Consider the following 23088-nt stretch of genomic DNA (forward strand, 5'->3'; position numbering starts at 1 on the left):
TTCTGCCTCAGGCTCCCAAGGAGCTGCAGGTACAGTGTGAACCACAGCACATGGTCAGTGCGTCATGATGTCTCCAAGGTGACCATTGTCACCAAACTCCTCCAGCACAGTCACCTCTGCTCTGGGAGCCCAATCTCTAGACTTCTCCCCAGAGCTGCTTTATAGCAGAGGACATGCAAATAGGACGTCCCTCTGCCCATGAAAACCAGCCCAGCCCTGACCTGAGCTCTGTGAGCTGATTCCACCAGTGACTGAGCACAGACCACCACCATGGAGCTGGGGCTGCGCTGGGTTCTCCTTGTTGCTCTGTTGAAAGGTGATGTATGGGGAGCAAGGAATACTGAGTGTGCAAATGTACATGAGTGGGAGGAACCGTGGATGTGTGTGACCATTGCTGACTCGGATTCTCTGTGTTTGCAGGTGTGCAGTGTGAGGTGCAGCTGGTGGAGTCTGGGGGAGGCTTGGTGCAGCCTGGGGGGTCCCTGAGACTCTCCTGTGCAGCCTCGCGATTCACCTTCAGTAGTTACTACATGGACTGGGTCCGCCAGGCTCCAGGGAAGCAGGGCTGGAGTGGGTTGCACGAATTAATCCAGGTGGTGGTAGCACACGGTACGCAGACTCTGTGAAGGGCCGGTTCACCCTCTCCAGAGACAACAGTAGAAGCACGCTGTACCTGCAAATGCGCAGCCTGAGAACCGAGGACACGGCCCTGTGTCACTGCGCAGGGCACAGTGAGAGGAGCCAGTGGGGCCCAGACACACAGGTGCAGCGGTCTGGGCCAGCAGGCGCTGAGCCGCGTCAGCTGCAGGTGTGGTGAGGAGGTGGCCCTGGGGTCTGGCCTCCACCCTCCCAGGGCTCCAGGACCCCAGCTGGTGTCTCCCCTGCGCTGCTGCTCGGACGCAGAGGCTGGGCTGCTTCCATCTGAACGCAGGCAGGGCCTGACAGCGCAGCGAGGCCCAGGTTCCGGCTCAGGCAGAGCTGGCTCCGCACAGGCCAGGCGGGTCTGGAGCGCTCAGGGCTCGGGGGCGTGCTCTCCCGCAGGGTCAGCACAGAGACTCCGGGCTTCCTGCTGAGCACAGACTGGGCCCGGCTGTGGGAGCGGTGACCGCAGACTCCGGAGCCCGCGCTGACAGGACCGGCCTCCGTCCTCCCGGGTGGGTCCAGTGCGCGCGCAGCAGGTCCGGGCTGACGTCATCACCCGCGCTCCCTCCTTCACGAGTGCGCAGCCGCACTGGGCTGCGCGTGCGCCGTGGGCTCCCCTCGCCTGGGCGCGTCTTCCCGCGGTCCCCGTGGCTCGTCGTCTGGAGGCGGTGGCGGCCCCGGGCGGCGAGCACGGCCGCCGCGTCCTCCTGCTCGGTCACAGGACGCGGCCGTGCAGGGGAAGGACGGGAGGACGGCGGACGGGCGATGGCGGCCAGCGCGCTGTCCGTCCGTCTGTCCGTGCGGAGCCGCACCTCGGGTCGCGGGGTGCGGACGAAGGCCATGCGGGCGCCGCTCCGAGCCCGCGGCGGGCGTCTGTCCGCCTCCCTAGGCCGCGTCTCCAGGCGTCGCGCGGTGCTGCGGCTCGGCCCGGGCCAGGCCGCTCGGACCCCGACACGTGGTGTGGGGCGGGTGTTCGCCTGCGCACGCAGCCAGCTGTCCGTATGGGTCCCTCGCAGGACTCCTGCGCGTGCGCACACTGACCCGTGCCAGGTCTTAACCAGGACGGTGGCTCTGCGCAGATGCAACGGAGGCCGGCGTCTGCTCTGTCGGTCTTGGTGGAGGACATTCGGCCGTCTGCACGGAGCCCTGTCTGCCTCTGAAACCTGACCCAATCTGGTCGTGTTTCAGACCCAATCTGGTCGTGCTGCCTCTTGAGCGAGTGCAGCTTGCAGCCGACCAGCTCACCATGGACCCCGAGCCAGAGCCCATCCCCTGGCTGCGGTTAGCCCTGCACGCGCATGCGCACTGGCGTCTGATGAACCAGGCCAGCGGAGGAGTTCGCGCTGAGGAGTTCCTGGCGGTCGGGAGGTGACGAGGTGCGGGACGCGGATCCCGGGGCACCCGGCAGGAGAGCCGCTGCCTTCCTTCTCCGCGGAGGCCGGCACAGAGAAGGCGGGAGCTGCGCGGGGCTCACGGAGTGAGGGCTGCTCTGCGTGACGGGGCCATGGATGTGCGGGCTGCGTGTGCACAGGAGTCGGCGCAGGCGCACTGCGCGGTGAGTCCGGTCCGCGTTCTCGGGCGTGGGCCGTCATGGAGGGACGGCGGCGTCCGCACAGGAGGCCGCGCCGCGGGGAGACGCCTGGCCCAGGCTCGGCCTCCGCGCTGCGGGCCCTGCCGGCGCTGCGGGCCCGTGTCGGCCTCTGCGACCACATCAGAGGTCTGGGGCCGGGCGCGGCCAGCCGCCACAAGGCCCCGCGGCCCAGGGCCAGGGCGGAGCGCAGGCGGCGGACGGCCCAGGGCAGCAGCCTGCCCTGCAGCCAGAAGGCCCGGTCCAGCCCAGCGGAGCGGGACGGGGAGGGCCGGGCCGCCGCGGAGGCGCCAGGGCCTGAAGGCCCCGGCCAGTGAGAACAGGCTTCCGTCCGTGTGGCGACACGGGGAGGTGTCACAGCGGTGTGCGCACTCACACAGACGAGAGCGCGCGTTCCAGAGGGCTGCGCACCGTGCACCTCCACGTGCGTGTGTCCGTCCGCTGTATTTATACACAAGGCCTAGACATACATGCACACGGGCTCCGTGTCATGTGGGATCCAGATAATTCCGATTCAGGTTACACGAGTACCACCGGGATAGAAGGGGAAGGAAGCATAGATACATATATTCACAGTGCGCACACACATATATATATTCACAGTGCACATATATATTCACAGTGTGCACACATATATACATTCACAGTGTGCACACATATATATATTCACAGTGTACATATATATTCACAGTGTACACACATATATATATTCACAGTGTACACACATATATATATTCACAGTGTGCACACATATATATTCACAGTGTACACACATATATGTATTCACAGTGTGTACACACATATTTATATTCACAGTGTACACACACATATTCACAGTGTACACATACATATATATTCAGTGTACATATATGTATATATATTCACAGTGTACACACATATATATTTACACTGTACACATATATATTCACAGTGTACACACACATACACAGTGTACACACACATATATGTTCACAGTGTACACACATATATTCACAGTGTACACACACATATATATTCACAGTGTACACACACATATATATTCACAGTGGACACACACATATTCAGTGTACACACACATATATATTCACAATGTACACACATATATTCACTGTGTACACACATATATAACTCAGTGTACACACACATATATGTTCACTGTACAAACACGTATATTCACAGTGTACATACACATATATATTCAGTGTGCACACATATATTTTTTTCACAGTGTACACACACACACACACACACACACTTCCATCACAGGCTGGAAGGGGAGGTCTCCATACCCCTCTGCAGTCCTTCACAGGTGAATTCATTCTCCCTCCTGAAGGGCTCTGGGGGCTGTACCGAAAAGACTCTAATCTGAGAGGAGGCTGTTGGACTTGCTCCTGTGCCCAGCTCTCTTCAGACACTGGACAACCTGATGGACAGGACACTCTCAGCCTTGCTCATGGGGCCCTGGGCAGGGTACTGACCCATGTCCTGGACGCAAGCTGAGTTCCTGAACTTGTTCTGCGGTGGAATCTGAAACTGAACATGAAGCAGTCCTGCAATGGAGCCCCTGCACAGGTGAGGCCCAGCCTCCTTCCCAAGTGGAGCCCTCCATGAGCAGCCTGGATGGTGCCCCAAGAAACACAGGGACCAGGGACGCCCAATCCTGCATGGTACCCACACGACTCCTCAGAGAGGGGTCAGCTTAGTGGCCAGTTAACCAGAAATAACGGGAACTCGAGCACCTGTGACCAACACTGACCATCTGTGAGCACTACAGAGTTCTGTTTGTGAAAACAGGAATGAGATGCAACCATATTCACAGCACATATATCTGAGGGAGGCTGTGCAGACCTGAGTCCATCCATCAACAGTTCCCCTGGGCTCCGAGTTCAGTGAGGTCACACAGAGCCACATACATCAAAGGGCCGCCTCCCTCCCCTTCTCTCTCACCCTGGGTCACATCTTGAGCTAACAAGCACCTGCTTCATGAATATGCAAACAAGCAGCATCTGCAGTGGACAACATAGACAGGCTCCTTCCCAGAGCAGCCTGCCATTACCTCTCCTGTGACACCCAGAGCTCAGAGCCCACTATGCACCTGAACTGGAGCTTCTTCTTCTGGGTGGCTGCAGCTACAGGTGAGCACTGCCCAGGACCAGCCCCAAGGGTCCAGACCCTCATTAGAGAGTTCACACCTCCCTCTCCTCTGCAGATGTCCACTCCCAGGTCCAGCTGGAGCAGCCTGGGGCTGAAGTGAGGAGGCCTGGAGACTCAGCCAGGCTGGCCTGCAGGGCCTCTGGATACACCTTCACCAGCTATTTTATGCACTGGGTGAGGCAGAAGGCAGGACAGGGGCTTGAGTGGATTGGATGGGTTGAGCCTACTGATGGTGAGACCACGTACACTCAGAAGTTCCAGGGCAAGGTCTCCCTTGACTGCAAACACCTCCTCCAGCACAGCCTCCATGGAGCTGAGCAGGCTGACAGCTGAGGACTCAGCCGGGTACTACTGTGTGAGGCATAGTGTGCACACCCACATCCTGAGTGTGTCAGAAACCTGAGGCAAGGCAGCTGCCTCGGGCTGTGAGGAGAAGGCTGATTCCCTCAGCGCTGCTTATAACACAGAGATGATTCTGAGCCAAGGGCTGCAGAACCGAGCCCATGCTGAGTGTGGGAAAGGTTCTACCCCTCCCATTCTCAGAAAACACAGACAGCAAGGGGTTCCCAGTGAATAAAGCCAGGGCAAAACTCCCAGCTAATAGTCATGTGAACACGTTTTCCAGTCAACTGATCCCCTGCTATAGAGCTTTTAGCATAAAAGGATGCTGGAGTTTGTCAAGGGCTTTTTCTGAATCAAGATGATCATTTTTTGTTCTAGATATACATAGGTATACAAAGCTATGTAGATATGCACACATGTAGATGTGTGTAGTATAAATTTATTCCATGTATGTTATATATGTGTGTATATGTTGCTCTAATGTGTACTCTATAACTTCTCATATTTATATACAAATCTAATTGCTTTCATGTAGTTTCTTTCTATATGTACATGTTCATATGCAAATCTGCAGTGCACAGTTATGTACACAAATGCAGAGATTTATCCACCCCCTTATCACTGGGATATGAGGGGAGTTTTCATATTCCCTGCACTGTCCATCACCTGGGAATACATCTAGAACCTGAAAGTCTGTTTCCTCTCATTCATGTCCTGTGAACCTGGTAAGCCAGACAAGGGAGTACTGGCTCATCTAACAGCTGCTGCACAGTGAATATTCACCCGGGACCTCTTCCCCTCCTCTTACACGTTCACTTCACATGGGACATCTTCCCCTCCTCTTACACTTTCACTTCACATGGGAAGTCTTCCCCTCCTCTTACACGTTCACGTCACGCAGGATGTCTTCCCTTCCTCTTACAGGGTCACTGCACAATGGACCTCTTTTCTTCCCTTCTACGTTCACTTCACACTGACCGCTTTTCTTCCTTATACATTCACATAAAGGGAACAACCTCTTTGCAATTGCAGAACCAGAATAATTCACAAACGATATTTGTTTAAATTCAGGTTCATCCTCATTGTAATATTTCTGCTTGTAGAGAACCTATTCTACAATATGGAACATTGATCACACATTAAGTCTAAATATAATTCTTGTGAAATACCTGTTAGGTTTTTAAAAAGAGGTAGCTGAGTAAGAACAGCACCAGGCACGTGGTATGCAGGTAAAGGGTAGGTTTATTCATCGTTCTGGCTGGCACCAGGCCATCTTGGCCCTCCATGTGGCTGGAAAGGCCTGAGAAAGACTTGGGAAAGAGAGAGCGCTGGGAAAAAGCTAGAGCTGGGAAAGAGAAGAGAAGGAAAGAGCTGAGAAAAGAGCTAGAAAAGAGAGCTTCTGGGCCTGGGCTAGGCCTTAGCTAGGGTATGGGTGGAGAAAGGTGTGGCCACATCAAATTTAGATGTGACCTCAGCAGATTCAGATGTGACCTCTTCCAGGTGTGCTAGTTGCCTAGATAACGCAGGTAACTGGGCAGAGACTTTGCTGCCAGGAGGGTGGAGTATGCTCGCCATCCAGGAGCAGACCTTACAATACCCACATTTTTATTTAGCAGAATGTACAGACCAGGTGGTGTTCATGACAAAATCCAGAGACTAAATCAGAGAATTATACAGGTTTCCAGGCCTACTCATGCACAGACTTCCCCAGAACTTAGAGCCTGCTGTGGGGTCATACATGGAGTAGAGTAAATGGACCTACATGGATATACTGTGTCCTCCTGAAGGGTTAAAGTACTTGAGGCAGTGACAATTTGTTGCTTGTTTCAGAGCAGAGCAGCATGTGGTGCTAAAATACCTGGTTATGTGCCTTTATAAGACCTGGAAATCCTTAGCTCCGAGCTCTCCTCCTAGGATCTGCTGTGTCAGAGTGTAGGATGAAGCCTGAGCAGCAGCCCATTTAAATAAAACCTTAAAACAGCTGTAGAGTCTGACTCTCAGTGGTCTTCTTGGTGGGGGTCCTGTGACCTAGGCACAACACTCCTACAGTCCTGGTGACCTTATCTGGGGTCATAAATGAATTGGAGTTACATGGGTGTACCAAGACCACACCCAGTCCTGTGACTTATCCAGGTCATGAATGGACCAACAGCCACGCACCGCCATCTCACAATCCCATAATGATGCTATGTTCTCTGCTGGGTTAGGAAAAAGGGTGAAAATGATGGTCATGGAAACTTGCTGCACTTGAGAACCTCCATGATTTCCTGATATGAGAACTCCAAAGTCTCCACAGTGACTGGGTTGTGTGGGACCAGGTGGAATTCCTTCTTAGGAAAAATAAGAATGATGTCCAATAGTTAAAATGCCATCATTCTTAGAATGTATTCTGGAGAACTTTGCATCTCCTGTGTCAGTTCTATACTGGACAAGTGGTCCAATTTCTGCTTGTATTAAATACACGTTTTCATATGTCTCCAGTCAAAGTAGCCTAACGTCTTCCTTCCATTTCCTAAAGATGAGAAGTGATAAGAATTCAGAGTCAAGAATTCAGAGTCATGAATTGAAGAGAGCTCTCCAATACAAGGGAAGGGCCTAGGAACATGTGTGAGAGAACTGAGTTACATTCACCAGAGGAAAAGCTCCAAATGGCCTGGCAGTGCCAGGCAGCCCACAGCACCTGCAGAAACCTGCAGAGAGGTTCCAAGTATTTGACTTCCCTCAGCGGTGAAGCTGAGAAGACCTTCAAGATGAACACCTTTCCTCTCCCTTCTGCCCAAGAAGGCAAACAAACCTTTATGTGTGAAGTGACCCACCCAAGGGTGTAAACCACTATATTTCCTGAAAATAAAGTCTTGACTTACTGGAGTCAAAGGATAAACAGTTTGTTCTATTTTATGTTACAAAACAGAACATTCTCTTGCATTGAAATAGATTTCTTAAGAATGTATTTGGAAAGATGATGTCTTGAGGCTGGGGCATTGTGATCTAAGGAATACCCCATGGGAGTCTTGTGGGTGGAACACTGCCCCAGCCCAGAATTGTGCCCTGTGTGCTTTGAGGAGACGCGGGTCCCAGCATTCCTTGTGGAAGAGGGACTGGCTGTACTGTCCTCTGACCTCAAAGTCTCACTGGCCTGTGACTGTGTCTTCCAACCTTAGGATAAACTTCTGTTTGGCCCATGGAGCTTACAGTCCCATCACGTGGGCCGAGGATTCGTGGACAGACAAGCTGGGCGCGCTGTGCTGGTCAAGCTGCACAGCTTCACGTGTGGGACTCGGAGGAATTGTGACTGCAGGTGCAGACAGATGTGGTTCTCCTTGTCCCTGTGTGCTGTCCAGGTGTGGTCAGAGTGAGGATCGGCCTGGGAACCCTTGAGGTCCAGTTGCTCACTGCTGGCCTCCAGCTCCATCAGGACCAGCAGTGCCTCTGGCATTGGCTTCACTGACTCACAAGGAGGGGCTACACTGGACAGGAGACACGGTGACATCGAGGTCACCTCCACAGCCACACATGCACCTGAGACAGACAGCAGAGCCCCTTCCTCCATACCACAGAGCTCTGCAGTCCACCTGGGGAGGATGTCCACTTCAGACACCTGCAGGAGTGCTGGCCACCAGCAGGGGTCGCTAGGGACACGCTGAGCTGGGCAGATCCAGCTGTGCATGCTCAGGTGACCTGGGTATGTCCTAGGTGCCAGTGAAATGTGTGTCCTGTTAACAGTCTCAGATAGGAGCCAGGGCCAGAGGATCTCACCTGTGACCCCAGCTGTAGGGAGCCTACGATCTGAGCAGTGCAGTTCCAAGCCAGCTTGGGAAGGAATCAACGAGAATCCCAGCTCAGACGACTCACCCAAAAACAGAGAGAAAGCTGCTGCTCAAGGGATAGAGCACCAGACGTGAGCACCAAAGGTCAAGGACAGCACCCAGGCCCCAGGACTGTCCACAGAGAAAGAAATGGACAACAGATGCATTGTATGCATGAATTAAAATAGAATCATGGAACCATTAATGGAGGAAAAGAGAAGATGGGTAGATCAGAAAGTCACTGTGATGAAGGCAAACTGGAGGAATATATGAAGATATTGTGACAAAGCTTGTTATGTAACCACTACTCACTAGTAAAAATTAATAACCAGAGTCCCAAGCATGGCTCAAGGCAAACATACTGCCTGGTAAAAAGTAGCTCCTCTTTTGCATTAGTCCAGGAAAAAGGATGTATTCCCACAACTTACTTTTCTTCTTCTTGGGTCAACTTCATTCTGAGGACACAGGGCCTTTACCAGGAGCTCAGGTGAAGCTCAGGTTTGGAGTTGTTGTCTCGGAAAAGGAGACACAGCTTTCTCCCTCACTGTCTCCCAGCACCTGTGACCAGCCTCTGCTCCCTGCATGTGCCGTCAGTTCCAACATGGAGGCCCTGGGGTCAAACACAAGTGACACAGAGGAAGGAGGAAGAGGAGGTACCACACACCCTGGATTAAATGCTGCTGGTTAAACTGAAGGAAGCTCAGTGTGCTTCTCTGGACGCTGTCCTCACATAGACAGCACAGATTCATTTGAAATGAGTGTCCACTACAGTGGACACTCCTGGCCATCGGGAAATGGTGGATCTTCTCAAGAAGGAGATGACATCATCAGGTCTCCCTCCTGCTCTCACTTCCTCCACTCATGACTTGTGGAAAGCCATCTGTGGGCCAGGGGGGCTGTGGATCCTGGGTGCTAGTGGTTCTGGGCTGAATGGGTCCCACCATTCCGGGTCATAAATCTGATGTCAGGCAGGATGGAGGGAACTCAGGGATCTTGTACCCACCAGAGAGGCCATTTGCACTTCCGCTGGGGTGGGATCTGTGCCTGGGTCTAAGGAGTCAGGATGTCCATGGGGTAGATTAGCCCAGCAGGTGATAAAGGCAGGGCCATATGCAAATCTCTCAGGCCCACAGAGTAGAAAGGCCAGGCTCCTCTGACACATACACACGGGCCTGGCCCTCCAGTCTCCAGAGACACTCAGTCCACATCCCCACAGCATGGAGTGGAGGTGGAGGCTCCTTCTCCTGCTGGCAGTGGCCCCAGGTGAGGACCCCATACCAGGGCTGCCGAGGATGTGTAGGAGCTCCCGGCCCTAACTCCCCGTCTCCTCCACAGGAACCTACTCCCAGGTGCAGCTGGTACAATCTAGTCCTGAGCTGAAGAAGCCTGGAGAGGCCATGAAGATCTCCTGCAAGGCTTCTGGATACACTTTCACAAGTTATGGTATTAACTGGATGTGGCAGGAGCCAAGAGGTGGCCTACAGTGGATGGGGTGGATCAACACTAACACTGGAAATCCAACCTATGCTGAGGGCTTCAAAGGACGATTCATCTTCTCCCTGAGACCTCTGTCAGCACAGCACATCTGCAGATCAGCAGCCTGAAGGCCAACGACATGGCTGTGTAGTACTGTGCAAGGCACAGTGAGGAAACCACATCCAGAAGGCATCAGAAACTCTGAGAGAGAAGCTGCTCCTGCTCACCAGACAGCAGTACTAGCTGCACACAGCCTGTGGTAGAGGTTGTGATTTAGAGCTGGGAAAGGTCAGAAAGGGAGCTTTTGCTCATCTGCAGAATATTTTCTCCAAGATATTGACAGGTCCTAGAATGGGAGAGAAATTGATTGCAGCAGGCACTAATTTGTGGAGTAAACATTGCTCCCCTACCAGCTCTCAGCATAAAGATACTGAAGAGTCTACAGTGAAATCCTCTCTTAGGAGCTGGGACATCTGACTCCATGGGCTTGTAGTGCAAGAAGAGGGCAGATCAGACAGCTCGCTATGGAGACAGTACAGTGCTCCCTCCTGTACAGTACAGATCACACAGATCAGACCACTCACTATGGAGACAGTACAGTGCTTCCTCAATACATTAACAATAGATGCACCACATGAATCCTACATATGACTTCAGACTATAAAGACAAAGAACAATTCCCTGACTGCCTCAATTCCTTTTTACTCATTCTTTTCAAGGTGCTATTCACAGCAACAGTATTCTCTCATCTTCCTATGTGCCAAGCAAGGGATTACAAAGTAATGATGCTGTTAAAATACCTTCCTTGCTGAATATATTGCACTATCAGATGACCAAAAGATTCCACCCAAAGCCTTTGGATATGAGAAGTAATTTTCAGCAACACAGAAAATCAGCATGAAGAATCAGCTCCTTCTCTTTTACCGGTACCCTAGTGAGAAACAAATCAGGAAAACAGCCATTTACAAGACCATCAGAAAATAAATAAAATGCCTAGTATAAATATACCTGGGGACAGAAAGCCCTTTACAATGACAACTCTAAAACACTGACGAAAAGAATAGAAGGGGACAGTCTTATCAATCAAGGGAGTGGAATGACTTTAAATTACAAGGATCGAGAGAACAGACAATGTGAAAATGGCCAAATTACCAAAAGAGGTCTAAAGACTTGATCAACCTCCATCAAAAGCCCTATGCCTTCTTCCCAGAAATGGAAAATGAAAGTGATGCTAAGAATCACCTGGAAGTACCAAAGACCTTGAGCAAAAGGTGCTGGCAGTGGAACAAAAAATTAACGCCGGGGGCCAGTGGCTCACGCCTGTAATCCTAGCTACTCAGGAGGCTGAGATCTGAGGATCGCAGTTCAAAGCCAGCCCAGGCAGGAAAGTCCATGAAAATCTTATCTCCATTAAACCACTAGAAAACCAGAAGTGGCTCGGTGGCTAAAGCGGTAGAGCACTCTTCTAGAGCTGAAGAGCTGAGAGATAGCACCCAGGCCCGGAGTTCAAGCCCTATGACCGACAAAAAAATAAAAATAAAATTAAAAACTTAATTCACATTTTGCCACTGAGGATAGAATAGCATTCAATTCTTACAGTAAACACATAATATGAAGAAGGTAAAGAAATCTTGGCCATACATGCATCTGACAGCGGATGCATTAACAGGATATATGAAGCCCTCAAATAAACACCAGTACACACAATTTAATTAATAAATACGTATAGGAAGTGGTCAGACCTAAAATAAGAATCTACTATGCCCAATAACATATAACAGATATACAATATCCTCAGCCATAAATGAAACACACATCATGACTGCACTGCATTCCAAAGGTACCCTGTCAATCATAAAGAGAACAAACAAGAACTGGCAAAGATGCAGGAAAAGAAACCTTCCATGGTGCTCTCAGAATGTGAGCGAGTGCACCATGGGACTCAGAATGGAAAACCCTCCACAGACTAAAAGCCAAGCCACCATGATCCTTCTCCTCACTCCTGCACACACCCAAGGGGTCTCGGGCAGTCTATGATATAGTGACCACACAGTTGTGTTTGTCTTGAACTGTCCACATAGGAAAGGTTTGGGGATCAGACTGGGTCCCTTCAATGGATACCTCAATGGATGAACCTAGAAATTATTTTATGGATACAGAATGGAATTACTCAGTTATAAAGAAGAATGATGTATACAGAATGGAACTACTCAGCTATAAAGGGGAATGAACTTACATCACTGGAAGGAAAATTGAAAAAATAGAGAACACTTTGTTGATGAAAATAAGCCAGACACCAAAGGAGTAATGCTGCATTTTTGTCTCATAGGTGGAATAAAGATCTGAACAAGATCAAAAGCATGAATATAAAATTGGAATGGCAATAGCATGCGGAAGCCAGCAAGATTGATCAGGGCAGGAGAGGGTGCAAGCAAAGTGCATTACACACTCGTGTGAAAATGTCATAAGGAAAGCCATTACTTTATACAATGAAGCTAATTTAAAAGAAAAAGTGGCCCAACACTGGTGGCTCACACCAGTCATCCTAGCTTTCAGGAGGCTAAAATTTGAGGATCACAGTTCAAAATTGCCCTATTTGAGAAATTTCATAAGACATTTATCTCCCATTAATCACAGACAAACCCAGGTGTGGTGCTAGCTCTGGTGGTAGAGGGGGAGCCCTGAGCAAACAGAGCTCAAGGAAAGAGTCCAGGCCCACGTTCAAGGCCCAGGACTAGCTGGAGAAAAGAAGTAAACAGAAAAACTGACAGAGCAGAGAGATGAGCTTCGGCATGAACGCTGGAGTGGTCCAGGAGCTCTGATAAGAGACTGTGATGGAAAGAGGAAGCCAAGTGGGGCTCCCTGAGCTGGACGTGAAAGGAGCCTTGGAGCAGCTACTCCATCACAGACACAAGGTTCAGGATGAGGGCAGAGCGGAGCATGAATGGTGCGGGCACTGCGCAGGCCAGGACGCCCTGGACAGACCCCTTCACACTGCCCTGCCTGCCCATGTGGCCACCTCAGTCTTCCCAGTGGTGACTCCTGTGTCCTGGCAGCGTGGGGCTCAGTGCTGACCCTGTATGGAGCTTGGGCCTCGGGGTATCACATGGTCTCTCTGCAGGGCACAGAATCCAAGATGGATGTGTGGAGACCGTCTGATTCATGGATGGCTGGGGACAGGCAGAGACAACTAGAGAAATGGGGACAGCACAGGAAGACCACTAGACAGTGTCCTCAGAACTATGGGCTCAGCACCCCAGAGAGCAAAGCCTAACTGACCTGTGGGGTGACCTGTGCTTAGTACTGCAGGAGACAAAGCTAAGTGAAAATCCAGCCTGGGAGAGCTGCAGACCCACAGAACTCACACACGGGGCTCCTTGCCCAGGTGTGCCCAGTACCATGTGTGTGAGTGTGTGTGTGTGTGTGTGTGAGTGTGTGTGTGTGAGAGAGAGAGTGTGTGTGTGTGTGTGAGAGAGAGAGAGAAACCTTATGTATCCAACTCCACACTGTGTATGCACAACTATACCCAGTACAATATATAAATGAGTGAGACCTCATGTGTACACATCCACACTGTGTGTGCACACCTGTACACAGTACATTATATATGTGTGAGACCTCATTTGTGCATGTCCACACTGTGTGTGCACACCTGTACACAGTACAGTATATATGTGTGAGACCTCATGTGTGCACGTCCACACTGTGTGCACCTAGCAGGAACTCAAGTCATGGAAAATCGTTCAGTCTCTCAGGCTTCATGTCTCTCAGTTGATGTTTGGATTTCGTTGGTAACTATGGTTACCCTGTCTTTCCCATCATCCCTCTGGGAATATCTGCCCTATTCCAGGCTCATGTTGTATTTACAACACACATAACTTGTGAATCAACACTGTGTGATTCAGACGATAGCAAAACCTTGGAATCTGAATGTAAAATTAGCCCTGGGGGCACTAGCGCTTTGCTGCGGGTGCTATGGATAAATCATTTGGAAGGCACAATAGGAAAGGAGTCCAGGCTAAGGTGAGAAGCTATGGGGTGCGTGCCTTGGCTCCCCAACATTCATGACCTGGAATTTAACCCTTGCAGGGAAGCAGCCTGACTCATGGATGGTGAGTGTACTCCTGTCCCCTTGAGGAAGGGAGCTGATCTTTCCTTCCCATCCTGCAAGGGAAGGACACAGGTGTCTCTTCTGCCACACGAGGACACAGCATGTAGACCACCTAGGAAGCAGAAAAACAGCCCAAAGCAGACAGAAAAGTGCTTGATCTTGAACACCTTGACCCCAGACTATGAGAAACAAATTCTCACCCTCTACAGGTTTCCCCATCAGGGATACGTTTATACCACCAAGAATGGACACCACTGAGCTGAACTTGGTGGCTATGCAGGGGAAAACATCCAGCAAACTATGGATTGAGGCCAGCCTGCACAAGAAGTTGATGAGACCGTATCTCACAATAATCCAGGCATGGGGCCCACACCTGTAAAGTCAAATATAATGGACATCCTAGGAAGATAACAGCATGAGGCCAGCCCTGGACAAAGTCATTTCACCCTAAGTGAGAAACAGCGTAGAGTCAAAGGAGCTGAAGACATGGCAGAGAGCGTGCTGAGCAAACACAAGGCTGTGATTTCAAACCCAAATGCCAAAAATAAAAGTAGATGAAAAGTGAACATAAAACAACCACCCTAAAATGATCCCCTTAGCATATTTGCAACAGGAAGCACACAGCCTTCCTTAACCCACAACCACTACTGGTGGGAGGAGGTGTAGAGCAGAAGACAAGCACTTGCTTCCAGATGAATGCCCCATTTCCTGACTCTGCTGCTGGTGAAGCAGATTTCCCTGTGCTGTGGTGCTTATGAAATATTATAAACAAGTCTTCTATGTGGCAAAGCTGAACAAGATTGCAGCAAATAAAATAAGTGCATTTCCCTAGTTTAAAAGTGACAAAATGGAGCAGGGGGGACCAAGATGGTGACGGGGCAGTAGGGAAACGCCACAGCTCTCTCCAACCAAAAAGAGAGTTCGAGTTCCAACGCTTAATCTCCCCAAGAGACCGACAACAACAAAAAGACGAACACTCAGAGAAAAACCAGAGGTGGAAAATAACAAAAAAAGAAAGAGAGGAAAAGAAGTATTTCAGAACAGAGAAGAGCGAAGACCCCTCCCCCAACCTTTACTGGCCGCGCTGCAGTGCACCAAGCCGCCGGCCAGCCGGCCCGGCAGGTGCTGCCAGAGCCCCAGAGTCACAGGGGGCTGCTTGCAGATCACCAGGTACCGGATTGCAGAACTGGGGATCGTCAGGAACAGAGAAACCTACCAGCCGGGAGTATCCACGAGGATCCCACCCCCACCCCTCACTCTCCACCGGAGCGGAGAGGCTCCATCCCGCCAAAGCCGTCCGGCACCAGCAGCGCGACAAAGGGACCTGTCCGCAGACCACCCTCCCAATCGCAATCGCGATCGCAACGACCCTGCGGGGGGCCGCCCAACCCAGCCCGCAACCACCCCAACTGAACTCGGATTGCAACAACAACTGACGACCTACATACAGGGTGAGTACCCCACAGGGGACAGTGAATCCCTCAAGGGAGACCAGAGCTGGAGGGAATCCCCAGACCCTGACCTAGACTCCCCACCCCAACACCCGGACCACAGGACCCACTAAAACCGGGAACTGTTCGAGAGCTCCACCAGCCGGTGGAGCACACTCTGCTGGGCAGGCCAGAGCAAGAGTGCCCCTGGAAGGGAGCTTAAATGCCCAAGCCAGGAACAGCGCCCCTGGGTCAAGACTACCAACAGTAGAAGAAATTTGAACTTTGTCCTCCAGGCTGCATAACCTAGGTGGTATACACATTAGCACAGGCCTAACGAGCGCGCTCCAGGCTGGGGCCGGAACCAGGCCCGGGGACCCGGCGCCTGAACAACACAACCAACTCCTCCCAACTGAAGTAAAAAGCTGAGCATAAACCCGGGAAGCACGCCTGTGACAACAAAAGACCTGGAGGCTCAGGACAAGAGAAGCCCAAACCCCACCAAAACTCCACCCATATACCCTAGGCTGGGAATTGGGCAACACAGGCTGCCAGCACCTGATAGTAAGCAGGAGCTCAGGCTGTTAAGGCGGCTCAGCAATAGAGTGATAGTCTTGGACGTATGAGGCCCTGGATCTGATTCCTCAGCATCACAAAAGCAAAAAGGGTCAGAAGTGGTGCTGTGGCTCAAATGGTAGGGTGCCAGCCTTTAGCTGAAGAGCTGAGGGACAGCACCCAAACCTAGAGTTCAAGCCCACAACCAGCCCAAAACAAACAAACAAAAACACATCAGGAGCCCATAGCAGACTCCAGTATTTGGGAGAGTGCATCCAGAGCATCTGAACTTCCCAAGAGCACCCGCAGGAGCAAACACAAGCAGTCTAGGCTGCTCAACCCTTCCAAAGGCGGGAATTGCCAGCAATCTACAGCAGAGAGCTGAGAATCCTAAGTAAGTCAGAATAGCAGCTGGAAATAGGCTCCCAACAGAATCCAGATCAGGCACAGACTCTCTACCAATACAGAATCAGCAACCAAGCAAAGACAGACACACCAAAACAAAATTGAAGAGCAGTCTCCTGAACCCCCCATGTGAAAATCACAGAGAAAAATCACAAGGTTTACCACTACCCAGGACAGCAAGTTCACCTCAAAAGCCAGCAGCCACGCAGGGGAGAGCCCCAGTGGGAGCAAAGCAGGAATGGAAGACAAAAGCTACATCCAAGGGTTGCTGGAGGCAATGACTCAAGAAATAAAGCGAGAAATGGATCAGAAATTGAAAGAGCACAAGGATGAACTATCAAAAGATATACAGGATATCAAACAAAAGTTGGATGCAAAAATAGAAGCTGCATAAACCTCAGTAAGAAGTGAGATAAACGCCAAATTAGAGGTAATGCATACTGATCTCACCTCATTGAGAGGTGAGATCAGTACTCTGAGAACCAACATTGAATCCATAAAGGGATCCATTTCCTCCATGCAAACCACAATAGAAGCCACGGTCAACAGAGTGAATGAAATGGAAGGTAGAGTGTCAGATACAGAAGACAGAATACACCAACTGGACCAAAAAGTGACAGTATGGAAAAATCACTCAAATTAAACCAAAGGGAAATTCAAGAGCAAGCAGATAATGCTAAAAAATTTAACCTTCGCATAATCAGAGTGGACGAAGGTGAGGAATTCCAGAGCAAGGGAATGCAACACCTATTTAACAAGATAGTCAATGAAAATTTTCCCCACCTCAAAAACGACCATCTTAACTACATCACAAAAGCTTATCGAACACCCAACAAGCAAGATCCCAGGAGAAACACTTCTAGACACATTATAGTAAAAATGATGGATCTGAATAATAAGGAAACAATCCTGCATGCAGCAAAAATGAAGAAGGAGCTATACTACAACGGGAAAAAAATTAGAATCACTGCAGATCTCTCCACACAAACAATGAATGCAAGAAAAGCCTGGGAAAGCACCATACGAGCCCTGAGAGCCAATAACTGCCAACCCAGACTGATATACCCAGCAAAGCTAGCATTCACATTCGATGGAGAACTGAAAACTTTTAATAGCAAAGAAAAACTAAATGAATACACAAACATTAAGCCAGCATTACAAAGAATTCTAAGAGGGGGGACACAACCTGAAGAAAGCAACCAGGAACTGGGACCTGCCCCAAACAGGCATTACTCAAAGTCTAACTGAGCAAGCACAGGAGGAAAGGAAAGAAGAAAAACTTAGGAAAACGGAATGGCAGGGACAACAATGCATCTCTCTATACTTTCTCTTAATATAAATGGGCTGAATTCGCCAATTAAAAGAAAACGAACTGAGGACTGGATCAGAAAACAAGACCCATCCATCTGTTGCCTTCAGGAGACCTACCTCTCAGCCAAACATACAAACAAACTCAGAGTGAAGGGGTGGAAAAGGATCTACCAATCAAATGCCCCCAGTAAGAAAGCAGGCGTAGCTATCCTGATATCTGACAAAATAAACTTTTCATTAAAATCAGTACAGAAAGACAAGGACGGACACTACATATTAATAAAGGGAACAATCCAAGAGGAGGATATAACCATCATCAACTTATATGCCCCAAATATCGGTGCACCCAGATATGTCAAACAAATGCTCTCAAACTTACAGAATAAAATAGATCCCAATACGATAATACTAGGAGACTTTAACATGCCACTCTCACCAAAGGACAGGTCTACCAACCAGAGGATTGGCAAAGAAGCTACCGAATTAAGTGAGGCCATACTTCAAGCGGAATTAACTGACATCTACCGAGTATTTCACCCTAAAACAACACAGTACACATTCTTCTCAGCAGCTCATGGAACTTTCTCCAAAATAGACCATATCATAGTTCATGCAAGGAACTTAAGCAAATACAAAGTGATCAACATAATCCACTGTATCCTATCTGACCACAGTGGAATCAAGCTAGCTCTCAATAACAAAGCATACCGCAGAAATTTCTCTAATACATGGAAATTGAACAGCACACTCCTTAGCAATGCCTGGGTAACAGAAGAGATCAGAGAAGAAATAAATCATTTCCTACAACTCAATGAAAATGAAAACACAAAGAAACTTGTGGGACACAGCAAAAGCAGTCCTGAGGGGCAAATTTATTGCCCTCAGTGCCCACATCAAGAGAATGGAGACAGACCAAGTAAATAATCTCATGTTGCAACTAAAACAGCTAGAAAAACAAGAAAAAATGGGACCTAAAGCTACTAGACGAAGCCAGATAACCAAATTAAGAGCAGAGATTAACCAATTAGAAAATCAGAAAACCATAACCAAAATAAACCAAACAAAAAGCTGCTTCTTTGAAAAAATAAACAAAATTGATGGCCCGTTGGCAAGATTAATTAAAAAAAGAAGAGAGGAAACCCATATTAATAGGATTAGGAATGCCACGGGAAACATCACAACACGTACCCAAGATATCCAAACAATTCTAACAGACTACTTTCAAAAGCTATACTCTCTAAAGGAAGAAAATCTGGCAGAAATGGATGCATTCTTAGAAAAATACAAGTTACCCAAACTGAGCAAAGAAGAAGTTAACCAATTAAATAAGCCAATATCCTATAATGAGATACAGGAAGCTATCAAAAGTCTTCCAACAAAAAAAAGTCCAGGACCAGATGGATTCACAGCAGAATTCTATAAGACCTTTAAAGAAGAACTAATACCCATACTCCTCAAGCTCTTCAGAGAAACAGAGGAGGAGGGAACTATCCCAAACTCATTCTACGAAGCCAATATCACACTCATCCCCAAACCAGGCAACGACCCAACCAAAAAGGAGAATTACAGGCCAATTTCCTTGATGAACACAGGTGCAAAGATCCTTAACAAGATTCTAGCTAACAGAATCCAGAAACACATAAAAAAAAAATTCACTATGATCAGGTAGGCTTCATCCCAGAGATGCAGCGATGGTTTAACATACATAAGTCAATAATTGTAATCCAGCATATCAACAGAGCCAAGGTCAAGAATCACATGATTATCGCCACAGATGCAGAAAAGGCCTTTGATAAAATTCAGCATTCATTCATGCTAAAAGCTCTGGAGAAAATAGGAATAGAAGGAACATTTCTAAAAACAATAAAAGCCATTTATGACAGACCAATAGCCAATATTATACTTAATGGGGAAAAGCTACAACCAATCCTCCTAAAATCAGGAACAAGGCAAGGATGCCCACTGTCTCCACTCCTCTTCAACATAGTCCTAGAACCCTTAGCCAGGGCAATAAGGCAAGAAAAAGACATTAAAGGGATCTGCATAGGGAAAGAAGAAGTTAAACTATCCCTTTTTGCAGACGACATGATACTATACCTCCACGATCCCAAAAACTCCATCCCCAAACTTTTAGAAATCATAAGTCACTTCGGCAAAATAGCAGGATACAAAATAAACCCACAAAAATCAGTTGCCTTCCTATACACTGATAACGTACAGGAAGAGAGGGAAATAAAGGGAGCAACCCCATTCACAATAACCTCCCAAAAAATAAAATATTTAGGAATTTACCTAACCAAAGATGTAAAAGAACTATTTAATGAGAACTATAAAAAGTTAAAGAAAGAAATTGCAGAAGACACTAGGAAATGGAAAGACCTCCCATGCTCCTGGATAGGCCGACTTAATATAGTAAAGATGGTAATACTTCCAAAACTAATATACAAATTCAATGCAATTCCTATTAAAATCCCAATGACGTACATCACTGAAATACAGAAAACAGTCCAAAAATTTATATGGAACAACAAAAGACCTAGAATAGCCAAAACAATTCTAGGGGATAAAGACAATATGGGAGGGCTATCCATGCCGAACTTCAAACTCTACTACAGAGCTATAATAACAAAGACAGCATGCTACTGGCACAAAAACAGACCCGAAGACCAATGGAACAGAATAGAAGATCCAGAAATAAATCCACAGGCCTACAGCCAGCTGATATTCGACAAAGGAGCCAAAGACATACAATGGAAGAAACACAGCCTCTTCAACCGCTGGTGCTGGGAAAACTGGGCAGCCACATGCAGAAAACTAAAAGTGGACCCCAGCCTATCACCATGCACCAACATCAACTCAAAATGGATTAAAGACCTTAACATTAAACCTGAATCTCTGAAACTACTGCAGGACAGAGTAGGAGAGACACTTGAACTAATAGGCACAGGAAGGAACTTCCTGAACAGAGTCCCAGGGTCACAACAAGTTGGAGACTCGACAAATGGGACTACCTTAAAATAAAAAGCTTCTGCACAGCTAAATCTATCGCAACTAAGCTAGAAAGACAACCAACTAATTGGGAAAAATATTTACCAGCAATATATCAGACAAGGGGTTAACATCCTGTATATACAGGGAACTCAAGAAACTAATCCCTCCCAAACCTAACAAACCACTTACTAAATGGGCAAGGGAACTAAAGAGGGACTTCTCAAATGAAGAAATAAAAATGGCAAAGAAACACATGAGGAAATATTCATCATCCCTGGTGGTGAAGGAAATGCAAATAAAGACAACCCTGAGATACCATCTTACCCCAGTCAGAATGTCCCACATCCACAAATCAGCCAGCAACAAATGCTGGAGGGGATGTGGAGAAAGAGGAACACTATTACACTGCTGGTGGGAATGTACACTTATACAACCACTTTGGAAAGCAGTCTGGAGGGTCCTTAGAAAGCTAAAGATTGACCTCCCTTACGACCCAGTCATACCACTTCTAGGCATCTACCCTGAACAACAGGAACCAATATACAAGGACACGTGCACCTCCATGTTTATTGCAGCACTGTTCGCAATAGCTAGGATATGGAAACAACCTAGATGCCCCACCACAGATGAATGGATCCAAAAATTGTGGTATCTATACACAATGGAATATTATGCAGCCATTAGAAATGACAAAATAATGGCATTTGCAGGGAAATGGATGGAGCTAGAAGGAATCATGTTGAGCGAGGTAAGCCAAGAACGAAGAGACAAACGGTACATGGTCTCCCTGATAAGTGGATGCTAAATCCAAAAGGTTAGGTGATACGACAAAACTAACAGGACTTAAGAAACAAAGAACTCCCGCTCATCTGGTTGAACCACTACTAAATATCCCCATGCTGCTGATCACAAATATGGTATATAACATGTGAACACTGTTATATATTACAGACTGTGATAGACAATTTGCTCCAGGGAAGTTAGAATGAACTTGTAACTTTGAAATTATGTAATCACTTAATCACAATCAAAAAAAAAAAAAAAAAAGAAACTCGGGGAAGGGAGGGAGGGAGGGGATGGTAGGGGGAAAACAATGGAGGGGGTAACAATGTTCAAGAGGAAGTGTACTCATTACCTCACTCATGTAACTGTAACCCTCTGTATAGTATCTTTACAATAAAAAATAAATAAATAAATAAAAGTGACAAAATGGTCAGATGGGTTGGTTTCCCCTCCTCGGTAGGGGAGACTGGCAGGAATGACTGAAGCCAGTCCCAGAGACACAGTGTCAGCCCAGAGATAAACACGGTCATGCACAGCAATCCATTCAGCTGCACAGAAAGCACAGATAGGAGAACACTGCCCATACCACCAGGAAAAATGCATGGCCATATCCCAAAATCACTAAAGAAAACTACAGCAAAGATGGCTGGACACACAGCTCAAGGGCAGTGCACCTCTCTAGCAATCAAGAGACTCTTCAATTACAAATTCATACCACCAAACAATGTGACACATGCACACATCATGCCACCTAATGTGAGCAATGACTGTCTGTGTTGTGTAAAATGCAGTAAGATGAGGTCTCCTAAAGCATTTGCTGTGCTGTGGGATGAGGTCTGTGTTCTCTTCCATGTGATAATTGTCACTGCTGACTGTCTGATTCTCCTGTCTTCTCTTCACTGCCTTTGCTCAGATTCCACCCCAGAGCTGGCTATATACTAAGAGGACATGCAAATGGAGCCTCCCTCTGCTCATGAAAAGCTGCAGCTCTGCAGGTCAGGCCTGACTTCCAGGGGATCCATCCTGAGATCAGCACTGGGCACAGACCTCCACCATGGAGGGGGCTCTGACCTGGGTTTTCCTTGTGGCCATTTCACAAGGTAATTTTCAGAGAAGAAGGGACAGTGGGTGTGTGAGTGGAGCTGAGTGGGAGGAACAGTGGATGTGTGTGCCATTGCTGACCTGGATTCTCTGTGTTTGCAGGTGTGCAGTGTGAGGTGCGGCTGGTGGAGTCTGGGGGAGGCTTGGTGCAGCCTGGGGGGTCCCTGAGACTCTCCTGTGCAGCCTCCGGTTTCTCCATCAGTGGATATTGGATGAACTGGCTTCGCCAGGCTCCAGGGAAGGGGCTGGAGTGGGTTTCTTCCATCTATGATAGTAGTAGGATACACTACGCAGACTCTGTGAAGGGCCGCTTCACCATCTCCAAAGACAACAGTAAGAGCACGCTGTACCTGCAGATGAACAGCCTGAGAGTGGAGGACTCGGCCGTCTATT

General features: G+C 48.5%; 1 pseudogene and 1 gene segment (V, D, J or C); both read left to right on the forward strand.

Annotated features, from left to right (window-relative positions):
• The first annotated feature begins 195 nt into the window (after positions 1-195).
• The window catches only part of LOC122101380, a 37521-nt pseudogene continuing 14628 nt past the window's right edge, over positions 196-23088 (forward strand).
• On the forward strand, positions 9684-10140 carry LOC122101362. The segment is given in 2 exon segments: positions 9684-9795; positions 9868-10140. Coding segments are annotated over 2 exon segments (315 nt in total).

The sequence above is a fragment of the Dipodomys spectabilis genome, unplaced genomic scaffold, assembly GCF_019054845.1.
Source record: "Dipodomys spectabilis isolate Male_0828 unplaced genomic scaffold, ASM1905484v1 ptg000657l, whole genome shotgun sequence".
Lineage (NCBI taxonomy): Eukaryota > Metazoa > Chordata > Mammalia > Rodentia > Heteromyidae > Dipodomys > Dipodomys spectabilis.